This window comes from Phaethon lepturus, unplaced genomic scaffold (genome assembly GCF_000687285.1).
Source record: "Phaethon lepturus isolate BGI_N335 unplaced genomic scaffold, ASM68728v1 scaffold41611, whole genome shotgun sequence".
Taxonomy (NCBI): Eukaryota; Metazoa; Chordata; class Aves; order Phaethontiformes; family Phaethontidae; genus Phaethon; species Phaethon lepturus.
The window spans coordinates 1-17,317 of record NW_010517755.1 but is presented as its reverse complement, the minus strand read 5'-3'; the positions used below and the strand labels follow the sequence as shown (position 1 = coordinate 17,317).

General features: G+C 40.9%; 1 protein-coding gene across 1 annotated transcript; it reads right to left on the bottom strand.

Annotated features, from left to right (window-relative positions):
- Positions 1–560: 560 nt before the first annotated feature.
- On the bottom strand, positions 561–17,121 carry LOC104628041 (ras GTPase-activating-like protein IQGAP1; the record flags this gene model as incomplete). Its single annotated transcript, XM_010296484.1, has 13 exons — positions 561–788; positions 2,534–2,642; positions 3,560–3,682; positions 5,646–5,812; positions 6,890–7,102; positions 7,530–7,617; positions 9,889–10,024; positions 11,455–11,557; positions 11,906–12,038; positions 12,819–13,051; positions 15,298–15,382; positions 15,475–15,615; positions 16,897–17,121. Coding segments are annotated over 13 exons (1,870 nt in total), but the record flags the coding sequence as incomplete, so codon positions are not given.
- Positions 17,122–17,317: the final 196 nt, after the last annotated feature.

The window sequence follows — 17,317 nt, the reverse complement described above, 5'->3', positions numbered from 1 at the left end:
ATTCCATGGTCCCTCTATTTAAGGGGACATCTGTAAATTATTACAGTATGATAAACAGAAACAAATCAAGAAAAATGAGACACTAAAGCTGTTCTATGTGGCTATAGCACATAATCACAAATAGTTTAGCAACCATTTATGATGTTTACTGATTCCCAAGCTCGCAAACAAATGGGTAACTTGGATCTTGACCATTTTTTATTTTGGTCATTTTTGTTAGAGAATAATTGGAGTCTGAAAACAATCTGCAATCCTTTTTTGCTTTCAGGAAGAGGCAAACCAACCACTGTACAGTGCTGACTTTCTCTTTGCATAGGCAACAAGAATTCAAGCCTCATGAAGCACATAATTAGGCAAATAAAGCATCAAGATGCCCTAAGTATACTCTAGTATTAGTTTAATCCCCAGCGCCATGTTAAAATACATTCTAAATTAACTGCTTTTCAGGGGACCTTCAAAGTTGAAGATAAAGATCATAAATAAACAAGAAACCAACTCCCTGCAGACTCAATCAGGGTTGTCAATTCACAAGAGGTTCTTAGTCCTCCTTCATGATACATTTGATATATTTTAGCACAGCATGGGCATATACTGATACATAGCTACGTCATTTAAAGCTGTATGTGCAGGTTTATATTCATTTCCCCTTTCACAGACTTGCTAGCAGAGATCAGTTACTTTCCATAAAATTTCTTATTCAGGAGAAAGATCAGAAGGTTGACATTCACTTTTGCTCTGTCGAACAACTTCATGACCGCGACACCTTCATACTGCAGCTGCAAAAGATCCTACCAAAGAGAATACCTTTGTGAGCTCAGAATCCTCAAGAGCGTATATAGAATGTACAAGATCCTGCGGTACAGTAGATTTCTGAGTAATATTTATCATGAAGTACATGGCATAAGATAGAAAAATAACAGACTCAAAGATCTGCTCATACTGCATGACAAAGTTGCTCTAAGGCATTTAAAATCTTAGGTTTTAATCTGTGTTTACTAAAAAAAAAAAAAAAAATTACAAAAGAGGACAGGAACAGAAGACCATCCTAAGAAAGTCAAACTTCAGATCTAGCTATCTCCAGGCTTTTCATTTGCACAGTAGCCATAAAGTTGTTGTAACATTTAGAAAGGGTCTCCCATGTGCCTTATTATGTACCCATGAAACATTACAACATTCCACAGCATCACTTTCTGAAATTCTTAATTGCCACAGGTCTCAGTGAGGTGGTTTAGAGCACTGAAATCCAGGGCAAAGAAAGAAATGGCATCTCTGTTAGAACTAGGTACATGATGCCAAGTCAGTCTCTGCGGTGCTTATGTAGGAAGTATTTCTCGTTACACTTTGCTCTTGCCAGCAACGCACCTGACAGAGCAACAAGACTCCCTGCACTGATTTATCTCAGTAATGAATTTCTTCCAGCAAGCCCAGTCTTGAACAATACATACTGGAGAAGGCATTCAGGTAGTGCTACTGCAGGGAAACGTGTGCATTCCAAAACCCGTATCTGCCTCCTGCAGCTGCCAGCCTAGGTGAGGCTAGAGTAAACAATCATAAAGCTATTTCTGCTGCTTTCAGTAAAAATTTTTGGCAATGGCAATGCAAGTCTTTTTAACTAATGCCACTGTTAAAGCTATACTTGGATGACCAATGGCAGCTCCCTCATTGCTGCCCTCTCAGAACACCTGCTTTTTCTGCAAAGCAGTGCTACAAAGGCATAGTGGAATAGCAACACATGTGCCTGAGCAGCGAGTGACCTTGGGTAGCCAGCCCCATGAACCAAGAAGTTCTCGACCAGCTCCAATGGATTAGGACCAGAATGAACTAGGGGAGTCCTCAGTGCACACGAATGGCATGCGCGAGGCAGCGGTCCCTCCCAGCAGCCAGAGGTTGCATGGACTTACTGCAATGCAAGGTGCTCCTGCACACAGTCTGTTTCAAGACCCCCTGAGGCACCCACAATTAACAAGCCTAACAACACCCAAGTTGGGTCAGGGGTGGGCAGAGACAGAAGTGGAAGAAGGGTACAGAGACACCAGGCATAACACTACTGCTGTGGGAGGAAGAACAGGGAACTGTTTGGGAAAAGGTCAGTCAGTATGCCTGTTCCTTCCAGTAGTCTGGCCCAAGTAAAGGTTGAGGACTCCCAAGAACCATATGGCTAAAGAAACCAGTAAGTGTAGGGTGGCAGAAAGAATACCGATACATGATGACCGGCTGAAGCTGCCACGCCCAAGCCCAGCTGACCACTACTACAGACTCCCAATCTCTCCACTGTAGCAGGAACTTGTTGAAAATGCACGTGTTCGTTTTGTGTGTGTGTATGTGTAAGTGTAACTAAGAACACAGACTGACATCAGGCTTTCATTAGTAAAGAAACAAAAGTAGTCTGAACCCCCCATTTGCATTGCATCTGTTTTGGCTGCAACAAATGGGTTGTTTTTGAGAGCATTCTCCAGACTGTTCAGGCAGAAAACATGTCATTATTATTTTGACGCAGTCTGGCAAGTGCAACTTACGCCAGGACAGTTCTTACCTGATAATGTAACATAAATGTTTCCATCTGTACCCCCATGAATTTTGCTTTTACCTCAAAATCTCCTACTTCTTCTGTTGGACCGATTTCAAATATCACGTTTTTAAACCTATGAAATTTGAAAAATAAAAAAACCACCGTTCATTACTGGACATGTAATTCCTACTGAAACAGGGAGAGAATATGTAAGATGAGATCTGAAGATAAATTTCTAAGAATTCTATTCTTAACACCTTATTTTATATCCCCATTTGGAATGAGACCATAAAAGCCGTCCAGACTCAATACAACAATGAATGGAAGCCTAACAGATTTTATGTCTAGTAGATCACATGTTCACACAAGCGTAGTAGGAAACAGAGTAATTTAGCCCGTGCAATCTAAACAGTCTACTTTAGTGCTGCACATCCACACCTCATTTAGTGCACAAAGTACAAAATATGATTCAGGGTTGAAAAAAAATTCTAGTAACAGGCAGCTTCTTTATATTCCACAGAAGATACATCAAGTTCTCAAAGCTAGCAAACTGCAGCTGGACAAACTGAAGACAGCGTTAAGTTGATTTTTCAACAGTGAGAACTATTAACCACAACAGCAATTCAACAGAGGAGGTACGCTTCCATGACTGTGGGGGTGACAGGGAAAGGGCGAGTAGGAAGAGAATGTCATGTTTTTTAAATCCTGTTACACTTCTCAATCAAAGACCTGCTTTGCTTCAACCAGGAAGAAAAAAAAAAAAAAGAAAAAAAGAAGAAAGAGAGAAAAGCAAGGTTTCTTGGCCCTGGGGATTCCAGCCTAGATCACCAAAACAATTTCTTCAGCTTTAATAGCTAAGTCTACCAACAACACTAAATTTCAAGAACGAAAGTGCAAGACAATCTGTCACAATCTCAAACAGATCTCAGAGCTTCTATTCCTCAATTGCCAGCACCTAGATCTGGTTCAAAGAAAGAGACAAGAACTCAACATACCTGTTTTCCTTCAAGAAGGTTACTTAGCTCTAAAGAGCTTTAAAAAGATACTCACTGGTTACCTTGGAGGTCCTCAATCTCTAAAAGCACTCCCTTCTCATGAAGTCGAGCTGCTGTATATTTTAGAGAAATCTTTTTACTGTTTTTGCCTTTCATCTCCCGAGGTTTCTTAGAGACTCTGGGAAACAAAAACAAAAACAAAAACAAAAAACAACCAACCAAACAAGATCAGTCAAACAAGTAACAAGATTTCAGACAGCAAGCATTTAATCCTATTTGGATGAGGGGATAGAACCAGTATAGCTAATAATAAAATCATAGAATCATTGGGTCGGAAGGGACCTTTAAACATCATCTAGTCCAACCCCTTTGCAATGAGCAGAGACATCTTCAACTACATCAGGTTGCTCAGAGCCCCGTCCAACCTGACTCTGAGTGTTTCCAGGAATGGGGCATCTACCACCTCCCTGGACAACCTGTGCCAGTGTTTCACCACCCTCATTGTGAAAAATTTCTTCCTTACATCCAGTCTATATCTGCCCTCTTTTAGTTCAAAACCATTACCCCTTGTCCTAATCACTACAGGCCCTGATAAAGTCTGTCCCCATCTTTCTTATAGGCTCCCTTGGAAGTACTGGAAGGCTGCACTAAAAGGTCTCCCTAGAGCCTTCTCTTCTCCAGGCCGAACCACCCCAACTCTCAGCCTGTCCTCCGAGGACAGGTGTTCCAGCCCTCTGATCATTTTTGTGGCCCTCCTCTGGACCTGCTCCAACAGGTCCATGCCTTTCCTGTACTCAGGGCTCCACAGCTGGACACAGTGCTCCAGGTGGGGTCTCACCAGAGCGGAGTAGAGGGGCAGAATCCCCTCCCTCGACCTGCTGGTCACGCTGCTTTTGATGCAGCCCACGATACGGTGGGCCGTATTGCCAGCCCATGTCCAGCTTTTCATCCACCAGTACCCGTAAGTCCTTCTTGGCAGGGGCTGCTCTCCATCCCTTCATCCCCAAGCCTGTGCTGATACCGGGGGTTGCCCTGACCCAGGTGCAGGACCCTGCACTTGGCCTTGTTGAACCTCATGAGGTTCACAGATGCCCATTCATCAAGCTTGTCCAGGTCCCTCTGGATGGCATCCTGTCCCTCAGGCATGTCAACCACACCACTCAGCTTGGTGTCGACTGCAACCTTGCTGAGGGTGCACTTGATCCCACTGTCTATGTCATTGATGAAGATATTAAAGAGTACTGGTCCCAGTACAGACCCGTGAGGGACACCACTAGTCATTGATCTCCATCTGGACATTGAGCTGTTGACCACTACTCTCTGGGTGCAGCCATCCAACCAATTCCTCATCTACTGAACAGTACACCCATCAAAACGCAGCTGACAGATGATGTATTTCTCCTAGTGAGCTTATGTACAAAGCACTTGCAGCTCAGATCAGATCTTTGATTTTCCACTATTTACCAATAACTCTTACGCTGCAGGAGAAGAAAAAAACAAAACAAAACCAAACCCAAAACGTATCAACATGGTACTGTTGATAGAAAGCAGTACCATCTGCCATTAGACAAAAGGGGATCTACTGACAGCTGCCACGGAGAAAGTACAGATTACTCAGCAACTTTTTGGCCTCAGTTTTCATTGGCAGTTGCTCTTCCTGCATCTCACTGGGGAGGAACAGACTTTCTTTTGTCCAGGAAAATCTGAATTGCCTTGCACTGCAACAATTGACTCCATTCAAGATAAAGAGAGGACAGTTGGTCATCAATAATTTCCTGGTAGGTAACTATGTTATTTTTCATTCTCTGCTCCTAGAAAGGATAACAGGACAGACTGACTGAGCAGCACATACATTATCTGGGCAACAACGTGCTTCATTCCCACAGGACTCTCTATACTCCTCTCTCCCAGAGGGACCAAAATTCTTTCAAGTATGTCTTTTTGACCCCATTTCGGGCACTGTCCTTTCCCTGTATTTTCCTCACCACTGCTGAGACCCTCTCCCTAGAACTATCACTACAGTAAAGAGCTTGGATGAGGAGCTTTGAGCAGATGGCATTATGATTCTTCTTAGGAACAACCTACACAGGTTTTCTGTGAAAAGGACTTCTAGGGCCACAGCATGGCTCAGAGATACTTACTTGCCCTTGCTGGCCAGGTTATCCAAGCAGGTTTTGATGTAGCTTTTGTAATAATCCACTTGTTCCCCATAAAAAGTAGCTTTGGAGTTCAAGGCACTGTACGTCTGCTGCAGCTTCACCAGCTCCGCCTTTCTTCTCTGGCGGTATCTACGCTGATTTCGGATATCCTATGCCACAGAGAAAGACAGGCACAGACTTAACAGTCATTCGAGCTCTCCAGTTCCTCAGGTCCAGCGCCCAGAGTATTTGAAAGACACCATTTGATTTTGCTTAGTCTTGCTTCATGCTACAAGCTGGATCCCTCAGTTGCACTTGCCCCAGTTTAAGTATCACCACTTCTTCTGTGTTGACTATTGTTGGAACTAACCAACTCTACACAGCAGTTCATTTGAACCTTTTGTTGCTTTCTCAAACTTCAATGCTGTCCTAGTTGCAATGGCTAGACTGGGCACCGAAAGTACATGATCTAAAGTAAGGCAGCAATTTTTGTCACCTGGGTAGGAAAGGTATCTTACAAATCAAGCATCATAACCGTAGCAGCGCAGAGACTTCCTTATCTTTCTTAGTCAGCCATCTTTAAGCATACATTACCTTAACATCTGAACAAACAAAGATCACATATTCAAGTCTACTTCTATTTTCAGTTTTGATACATATTGACAGTACAATTAATTCTAATTGGATCACTAAAGGCAACTACTTATTCACTTTACATACATAACATTTCCCAAATAGCGGGGGTTTTTTGTTAATGTGTGATCTAAAATACATTGTCATTGTAGCAATGTACAACAGTATGAGATCACTTTTGCAAATTTTTGTAATAATCAGCTCCCTCCTTTATCATTTAGGTATTCTTGCATGGGTACATTGAAATAAAAATAATGGTTAGCATATCTTTAAGTTACAGGCAAAACTTCCTCATGTGAATAAGTTTGTAGAGGTGCTACTTAAATTAGTGAAAAGGAGCAGAAATAGAGATCACACATCAGGACTTCCTCTCCAAGCTATAACACTTTTCCTTGAAGTGCCTGAGATTCTGGCAACAGAGTCATTTGAGAAAACACGAATGTCATATAAAGGACTTCCCAAATGTCTAGAAGTGGAAGTGCTGCAGCAAAAGGTAGGCTTCATGTCTGAAAATTAGCTACTACAAAACTTGTTCCTCCTGAAAACAGTTTCACAATGCTGCAAACTGTGGGAAAACTCTGCTATGATTACTAGGAAACCACTGATTGGCATACCTTTGCAATGTCATTGATTAGTTCCTGGTATTTGTTTCTTGCATTCACTGTCCCCAGTTCTGTCAACTTCTTCAGGCCTGTCTTGATTTTATCTTTTTTTTCTTGAAGATTCAAGTTGCCATCTTCCTTTACAGACACAGATTTTTTCATCTTATCGGGAGTTTTAGCATCACGAATGGCCCGTTTCTGCATAGCTCTTTGATGCTCCGCTTCCTGGAAAAACAAAAAATTGCAAGTTCATAACCAGATCAATTTTAAGGTGACAAAGAACCAGAAAGAAATTGTCTGACCTCCGGCATAACATAGGACAAAGAGTTTTGCTTGGTCATTCCCGTACTGACTCCAATGAATCCATGTTTGAGGAACACATTCCATGTATAGGAACCAGCAGAAGCCTATCTGCTGTTTAAAAACTGTCTTCTAGATAAACAGTTTCTAGGAACTACCAGAGGAGTAAGATTCACATATACGGTTTATTTCCATTATATTCCCTCCTTATTATTGTTACACACTGCTCCAACATCAGCGGAAACAGCTTCACTGCAACACATAAATGCGGATTCCCAAGTATACCCACCCATATACCCAGATAGATGACAATCTCCTACCCTAAAAAGAATGCAAGTAAACAACTTCGTACTTGCTCTGAGGTAGCTGGAGTTTCCAAGATTTCAGTCAGTGTCTCCCCTGGTTGGAAGCGGATTACATCAACAATTAAACGTTTTGTGCTGCAAAGAAATCAAGGAGAATAGGAGGAAAAACAACAGATTTCAAACTGTAAGACCTTCAATACTCTTCTATTCTGCAGTAATACCGATGTTACTGATTTACCTACAGTCAGCTTATCACTGGATGTGCACTTAGGTAGTCATAGGCTAGACTAGACCAGAACCCTGAGAAGCACTCGTGCATCACATACACACCTTCCTCACCATCCACAACTCAGGTGACTACCAGCACGTCTGGTCAATCTTTACTTTTTAAATCAGTGTCACCTTCTGGTGGGTAGGGACATACTGATGTATAAATTAATTGGGCTCCTCAAAATAAGGTTATTTTTGGAGTCAAGATTTTCTTCTGGGAGATCACTGGTCTGTCTAGGCCAGTTGTCAGCTGTCCCGAAGAATTCTCAGTTAAACTACCTAGCATCTGAGCGGGAATGAATCAGAGCAGGTAAATATGCATCTGAATGTTAGGTAGCTGCTCTATACATCTCAGCAACAGGGACTTGCTCAAAACTGGCCAAGAGTCAATACTAGTACTAAACCCTCTAGAATAAAGAGTCAGGCAGTAATGAAAGTCAGGCAGCCTCTTAAAGGCACAGGAGCAGGTGGTCCCCATGTGCCATAAGACAAGCTGGCAGGAGAGACGACCAGCCTGACTGAACAGGGAGATATTGCTGGGACTCAGGGAAAAGAGGAGAGTTTATCACCTTTGGAAGAAGGGGAAGGAAACTCAAGTAGAGTACAAGGATCTCGTTAGGTCACGCAGAGAGAAAATTAGAAAGGCAATGAACATGAGCCGGCAGTGTGCCCAGGGGGCCAAGGCGGCCAACAGCATCCTGGCCTGCATCAGAAATAGTGTGGCCAGCAGGAGTAGGGAAGTGATTGTGCCCCCTTACTTGACACTGGTGAGGCCGCACCTCGAATCCCGTGTTCAGTGTTGGGCCCCTCACTACAAGAAGGACGCTGAGGTGCTCGAACGTGTCCAGAGAAGGGCAGCAAAGCTGGTGAGGGGTCTGGAGCACAAGTCTAATGAGGAGCGGCTGAGGGAACTGGGGTTGTTCAGTCTGGAGAAGAGAAGGCTGAGGGGAGACCTCATCGCTCTCTACAACTACCTGAAAGGGGGGTATGGTGAGGTGGGTGTTGGTCTCTTCCAGGTAACCAGTGATAGGACGAGAGGAAATGGCCTCAAGTTGCGCCAGGGGAGGTTTAGATTAGATATTAGGAACTATTTCTTTATGGAGAGAGTGGTCAAGCAGTGGAACAGGCTGCCCAGGGAGGTGGTGGAGTCACCACCACCGGAAGTGTTCAAAAAACGTGTGGACGTGGCACTTCAGGATATGGTTTAGTGGGCATGGTGGCGTTGGGTTGATGGTTGGACTTGATGATCTTAAAGGTCTTTTCCAACCTTAATGATTCTGTGATTCTGAAATACCTGACAGACCACTGCTCTCTTTCCATTAGTCTAGTAACACCTCTACTTCTGAAAAAGGCCATTAGTCTTCACCTAATAAGAGTCATACTTAGGGGACAGTGAATGCAGAGAGAAGGGGACCACATCATAAACCAGAAGAGGAGAGCAGTAACAGCAAAAATATCCTAAGCAGGTATTTCCCACAGACAGGCGAAAGCAACAGGGAAAGTATCATAAGTTACCATCATCTCCTGCTTTGCTAACAGGATACGAACATAATCTGCTCAAAGGTTGTGTAAAGAAGCTAATTCTGCAGGAACTAGCAAACTTAGTAACAGAGCGTTATTCACTTATGCTAGACATTTAGTTACCCTTAAATTTTTCATGGGTCGCACATATTCTGTTGAAAACATTTACACAGGATATTATATAGGCAACACAAATATTGATTCACCTGAATTTTACATTAATAGACTTCAGACTTAAAACTCAATTGCGATGAACACTACGGATTATTTAAGATGATCTTCACAAATTATTCACCTGCAGGCAAATCCAACTGCTGCTGTCACACTCACTCACATCTCAAAAGTTTTCTTTTCTGGTATTTTTTCCCCTCCAGAACCACCCAAGATAGACTTCTAAAGAATGACAAATTCAACAGTGACAAAGAACTAGCAGGAACAAATTCAACAGCCACAGCATTAAAAGGACATGGCTACAAGCTCAGTGTATTTGGAGTAACAGTCCCACGATTGTTTAAATTACACTTCGATTCTCTCATTTTCACATACAGAATAATTGTGAAAATGCAGGTTCCTCATTGTCTTGAGAAACATACGAGGTAGTTACCCCTCACTTACTTCAACAAAATTGTCCTTGCATCCATCTCTGCGTTCTCATCACCAGGAACGTCAAATTTATTAGTGAGTGTGAGAGAAACCTCAGTCTTTGCTAGCATTTCTCTGTTGGGGTCGTTAACATTGCCAGATCCTTCCCCTGCCAAGCAGAAAGAGTTTATAGATTAGATCATATTCTTTATGTTCTTGACTGCTAGAGCTTTGTAATTTTCTCTATGTAACAAACGACAGAAAAATGACACTGTTTCCTATACTGTCAAAAGGACACTTCAAAAGCCAAAAACAGCTTTTAAAAACATCATCTTGAATATGTTACAGACTTTTTCTTCACAGAACTGGCAGAATGCACTGGCCAGAAAGGCAACACAAAATCACTAGTTGGTATGCCTTAAAGATGTATGTATATTCCACGTAGTATCTCAGCATCTCGCCCTCTAAGCTGACCTGCCAAAAATACATCATAAATAAAAATATGACCATGCCTCTGTGCCTGTGGCCTCATTAGAATGAATTTTCCAAGCTAAGAGTGAAACCCTTGTTGGCAACTGAGCTCGTAATCTATTAAACAAAGTAAGCTATGCTAACAAAAGGAAATTTTCTTGCTCTAATTGTGTTCAAACTTTCATCAGAACAGTTGTAAGGATGCTTCCTCTGCCGCCCCCGTTTTTTAATTCTGACATATTAACCACATCGATACAATGCACACAGGAGAAATTAAGTGGGGAAGGAGGGTAAGTTCTAGTTAAACTCAAGGTCTAGGTTCGCTCAGATAACACTTCTTAGGTTCTGTTCTTTGCCAGTGCTCAGAAGAAAGTGTGCTAGCAATCATTCCTTTAAAACATTCCAACCTTTCTCATCAAGTGAGTTCAAGCTAGGCATTTTGCAGTCAACTGCAACAAGTTCGCGGCCCCCCAAGATTTCATGCTTAAAATAGCTGCAACATAGAACCCAAGGAAGGGAGAGGGGCTTGTGCAACTTTCCAGTGTTTGTTTATATCCTGCAACAGTGGACCGTGGCTCACGTTTTCAGAAAACTTTCACAGATCAGTAAAGGCAGTTCCTTCCTTTCCCAGCCAGAAGAAAGAGGATGAAATTCTTAATGTATAGAAAAAAAACTCTAAAAGAGGGAAAAAAGTTATTTGTCCATATGCCAAAGATGCCCGTAGGGACACACGTCATTTAATACACTTATTACCACACTCTGAAAGGAATGCATACAGATCTCCAGAACAGAGGACAGATCTTTGCAAACAAGCTGGGACAAGGACACACACACACATATAGATACGGCTCCAACGTAATGAAACAAAGAAAACATGTCAAAATATCTGTCTTCTAGAAACTTCTGGAGTGGGTTGAGGTGAGAGAGTTGGGGAGAAAAGAAAGAACCCCTGTTTTTTTCAAGGTAACAAATTCTGCAGAGAGAATACACAGGAACAAATCTGCTGCTCCTGCTTACAGCATGTCCTGCCAAACAACCTGTGATGATTTCTTACATAAGTTTCTTTACTGCACTTCAAATCATTTAAGGCAATATCACGTATTTCTTAAATACAATAAACTAGATCACCTATTAAGGACTCAATTGTAGGAACCTCTCCAAGATCGTCCAGCAGCTCGTGAATTGGATCATTGTGCTCAGGAGCAATTGCATCTTGATGGTCTAAGAGCAACTAGATGAACAGAAAGAACATTTATGTTGTTAATCATACATCCTTTTCTAGATAGTAAAATTACACTACTTTGAGCTGGTATCTTTTAGGAAAAGATCTGGTTTCACTGAACTCCAAAGCAGCAATATCAACAAAGCTGTGCCATTATCACATACTCAAATACTTCCAAAAGACACTTAGAGAAGAGACAAGCAAATTACTTAATTCCATAAACTGGCAAGCTCTTGCGCACTATAATCAAAAGACAACTTTCTGCCTTGTATTTGGTAACTTTGCATTTCATCCAGAAGCAGCATTTTCTTTGTAAGCACCGCTTACAAGGAGCAACTGTGATTGATGTATACTTACAGTGTGCGTATTGATGATTTCACCAATAGAAATATAAATAACTGGTTTAGTGAGAGTCACCAAGTCAGAATATTCATCAATATTAAACTTATCCTGCAATTCAGGAACCTCACAGGCAGCCTGAAAAAAACGTCTTCAGAAAAAAGGAAAAAAGAAGAATCAGTATGACTCTCAGAGTCATGTGATGTATCAAGAACATTAACTTCCCATGACAACCCCAAGCATAGCTGCTCTTCTTTAAACTATGGTACATTACGGCATACTACAGTTTGTCAGCTCTAGTTTAACACATCAGAGGTAACCTAGTAAATTCAATTATTGATATGGGCCATATTGACATTGGCTCATCTTCAGCATTAACAAGACTGATCTATGGCTCCGGTGACCTTGTTCACACACCATCCTGCCTCCACTGCAGTAACACCCCTTGCTCCCAGCAATCTCTCATTTTCTTCCGAAACACAAGAGGTATAACATTCTTGAACAAAAGCTTACTTCAACTATATGAACACCTAAATGCCAACTCGCTTTACTCCTGAGCACCACTGGCTTTTCATGTGGAGCCAGAGTTCATATGGGACAGAAGAATCTATGTCCATTCTAGTTGTCCACATCTAAAGTATCACAATAAACATGTGCAAAAGCAACCTTTATTCTGGAAATTCATAAGTCAAAATACTTGACTTCACAACCTCATTAACATACAACATATCATTCCTAAGTTCCAGGTACGCATTTTATCTGCCATTGTCACTGATGCTTATGGCAGTCTGGAGTGCAATCTCTTATTTTCAACAGACTGTATATTTGACAGAGATAAAATTTATCATATTTAGAATTTATTATTATCCCTTTTTACTTGCAATGTTACTCTCCACCAGACTTCTCAACTTAATTAGCTACGGTCTTCTACCTGAATTTCTGGTATGACTGTGATAGGTATTCATTAATGATGCTTAGGTGTGCATTGTCTCCCATGAACATCTTATTGGATGCAGCATGCTGCAACATCTTTGCTATGGAACCGAGGTTTCTGCGTTGATCCGTGGTCAGCTGACCTCCAGCTGAAAGATCAATGATGTCAAACGCATCTGGTGCAACAATGGCTGGATTCATGTAGCGATAATAGAGTATGTTGCCAACAATCTGGGAAAAGTTGAGTAGAGAAGAAATGCATCAAGAAAAATGGTAGAGGACCAAACTGAATTTTATGGAAACTACTCTGACCGTGCTTTGACAAATGATTTTCTTAAGCCAGAGGCTCCTTCCAAAATAAAGGTTCTGCTGTGCTGCTGTATACCAACACATCCTATCCCAAAGAATCCACAATGTAAAAAAAAAAAAATATTTAAAAAATTTTAAAAAATCAAATAATCATTTAAGATGCAATAGGATGGTCAACACAAAGCGAGAAGAATGAGCACTACTAGTCACAGGACAATACAGCAGCAGATATTCCTACACGTAAAGATTTAAAACTTTAACTTATAAAAATGTACAGACAGGAGATATTACAAGCTAACAACAGACTACTCATATGAGCATGAGACAATCTGTCAGGAGAATTAAACATAATTGAGTTAGCGTAACAGAGGGCAGAATGATCATGGTATAGAGGAACCCAGTAATGCAGTCTCAATATGGAACAAGAGATAATTATTAGCGAAGCGTGCAGAATTGGCCGCTATCTCCGACAAAGCAAAAATGGTGAGGAAGCATGGCACACCAAGTAGCTAAAGCAAGGAAACTGCTGTCCACTCCTTCTCCAAAGCCCTTTTCTCTTTCAGAATAATTCTTCAATAAGCCAGCAACATTTTCAGGCACAGACCCCCAGTTAAAAGTTAGCAAGAATAACTGAGAAACCATTTTGAACCAGAGGTAATAAAATCAGAAGTACAGAAGATGAATGGCATTTGACACTTAAAAGAATCCAATTTACCTAGTCAAATGTGAGCAGCAATAAACTTCGAGGAATCAAAAAATAAAGATGTTTCATTATCCCTATGCTCACAAATATACTCGTAACCTGTATTTGATATTTTGCCAAAAGTAATTCCAGCAATGAAAAGGAATTAACCCAACATGTGATAGTTCTCACACTACACGCTCTAGTATTTTCTGGTGGTTCACAGAAATTTGCACTGAATGTTGGCTTCGTCTGTTTGCCACGCGACTTAAATGCACAGAAGACATCAGGGTCTGAACAAACAGCTGAAAACTCAGCCATTGCTGAGCAGCCCCAGAAATGATTAACCTCTTTCAGTGAGGTCATGTTTTTGACAACTGTTTCATGCAATCCCCTGCTGTACTCTCACAGATTATGTCATGGGATGACAACGGTCAAAGCTGTTTACTACCAGTAATAAAAAAAACCACATCTGTGAAAGAAACTGTATTAATAACTTCCAAACTTGCTGGAGAACAACAACAGTATATTATATGGGTAGCTTTGTTTGCTAAAAAAATCTACTAGTAGTCGTTGCATGCAACTATAGTTTAGACTTTCATGTGGACAGTTACATTGTTTCCACAAGGATTAACGAAAAACAGTGTTTTCCACCTAAATTTACAGATGGAAGAAATCAATTCACCTGCATAGAAAGAATCGATGTCTCAGAATGGGAAAGCACAGAACTAGAAGAGAGAAGAAAACAGCATTCAGATTGGTAATTATTTTGTAATGAAGCAGAGGCAGAGAAGTTTAAAGAGACGTTGTCAAGTATTCCAAGATCCAAACTTTGCTTTATTAACAAGCAAATTATTCATGGACATAAAGGCCTTCACAATTACCAAAAGCCATAAAAACAAAGAAATTTCAATGAAAACCCAAAAGCTATACTCATCTAAAAATGCCTACTATTCGGATCCGTTTAGTTCTCCAAACTTACTGAAATGCAAAATAAAAAGCTGACTATAGACATCATGGAAAGTGACTCTCTATGTGTCGCTGTCAAAATATCCTAGAGTGTTACAGATAGAGGAATTAGGAATATCAGAATTTTGCATACAGACTTTTTAACTTGACATTGTCTCTTTAAGAAAGGAGCAGCTGCCTGTGATCATACCAGCAAAACCAAAGTTGACTTTCTAGGAAGAAGAGTACCTCAAGTCAAGCAACCTAAAGGACCAAACGTCCAAGACATTAAAAGCAAAGCAGAAGCAACAGAATACCTCCTTCTGAACAATGTATTACATCACAGGTGACGTATACGAAGCTAACAATCAAAAGCCCAATGTGAAACATTTTCTATCTGTAGAAGTAAATAAATAAGCTTTATATATGTTTACATGTACTCCTTGCCACACATACACCCAACAAAGGAGAAGAATAAGAAGTCCTTGCCACAGCCAATTTGGCTAACAATTATTCACAAAGGTGTTCAGAACCTCACCTTCAGAAGCTCATCCTCGCCAGCATCAGGAAATTTCTCATGTAGGGAGTCTTTCAGTACCTTGGCAATGAAACGCATTCCATAACTTCAAGAGAAAGAAAAGGGCAAATAAGACTGCTGCAGGCATGAACCCACCAAAAACTTCTCAGGGATAACACTGTGGTACACCAGACTCACGGGATTTTGTCCACTGAACTAACAATGGCAGACAGGAACTTGTCTGTCACTGTCCTCATGTTTCGGATTGAGGCATCCAGGCGCGTCCTCACCTCTTCATGATTTAGAGCTTGTTCAGGTGTAACATCGTACGGCAGTTTGCTATTTGAAAAAGTTAAACATGCGAAGGTGAATAGTCCTCTGGCTAGCATATTTCAAGAATTTAGCTCAACACGAAAACAAGCTTATATTCACTTGGCTGCCAAGAGCTATGCATTGTCTTCAATTCAACTTTTAGGCACTGGAAGAGCTGAAGACTTCTTGCTTTCATTTCCTCTACTCTCCCTTACAATGACCACTATGAGAAAAGGTCCAGCTAACTCAAAACTGTATCTTTTTTACAGCATGAACACTGGGCAAAAAAGTGCCACCTGTGACACATAGTGGTACTTCAGGCTGCAAATAAACTGCTGAAAAAACAAGCTACACATTTGAACATTAAGATGATAGAAGTTTGGGCACAGGCCAGAACCTAGAACAGTATCCATAAAAATCAAAATAACATGCTATTGGCGGGAAGCAGCACCAAATGAGTAGTTACGTTTTCTCCATCAGCTGAAATTACTGCACAGTATTCCAGTGAAAACAGACAGATGAAGCAGATAATTCGTAAAAGCGTCTCCTAAATCTTATGTAAGGAAAAGGACCTGAATGCCCATCTTCGCCTACATTTTTAACACACCCAGAATTTTGAACAAGGCGTATGGCAAGATATATGACTGCAGATTACTTTGAATGGGGAAACTCACTAATCTGCCTGTTGCTTTTGTTTTCTTTTTATCTTTTTTTTTAAAGTATGTTAAAAAAATAAACAAACACCAAACACCACAATAGAAATGTCAAGTTCTAGCAAATCACATGCACTGGAAGAAAGAGAAACCAGAATGACACAAAACCATCTAGCACAATCCAATTGTCATCAGTGGCTAATATTAATTAGAAAGATTTTAGGACTGAAAGAACTGCTATGTCATGCTTCTCCTCCAGCAAAAGAGGTTTTGTTGGCTTGCAAGTAGCACCTAAGTTTGCACAGGCTACATACGACATGAACAGAACCAATTCCCAAATACTTTTTTTCTTACCATGATTTCTTATAGGTTAGAGGGCATATTATAGTTAATTATCAAGTCAACATAGGCAAACACCAAAGAGCCTTTCTTCTTCCATCTCCTAATGAGATTCCCTTTCAATACCCTCAGCACCACTGCCAGAACATGATCTTTAGAACTCTCAGATAAAAGCAGTCTTGAGGAGATGGAAAAACCGGTAGCAGCTAGACAGATGCATGCAGTGAAGCCAAGGATGGTTTAGAATGATTAACCTAACAGTGCCAAGCAGCTGAGCAACGTTTAGAAAAAAACACAGTAGCAACAGTTCCCATACCTGGCCTCGCCAGTTTGAGATTCCATCTGGTTAACCCAAGACTTGTAAATATCCACCGGATCAGTTTTGATATTGAGTGATTTGTCATCAATGATTTCCTTCACAACCGGTGCCAGGATCTGCCTCAGGGCATTCTGACCCCGGGCACCACGGTTGAAACTTACCACCATTTTAATAACAGTAGGATTCCCAGTCACAATTTCATGTATTTGGTCAACTTTTGACCTGAAGAAGAAAGAATGTACATGAAATATGAAGTATGCATAATTCTGTCAGCTTTATCTACATTTCTCAGCATAAAATAAACTGTTAAAGAGCATCACCCTCACAAAACAGATGATGGATATATATAATTAGAGTTGTGGTGAATAGAGTTCACCAGTTCCTCAACAAATCCAGTTGGCAGCCGGTCACAAGCAGT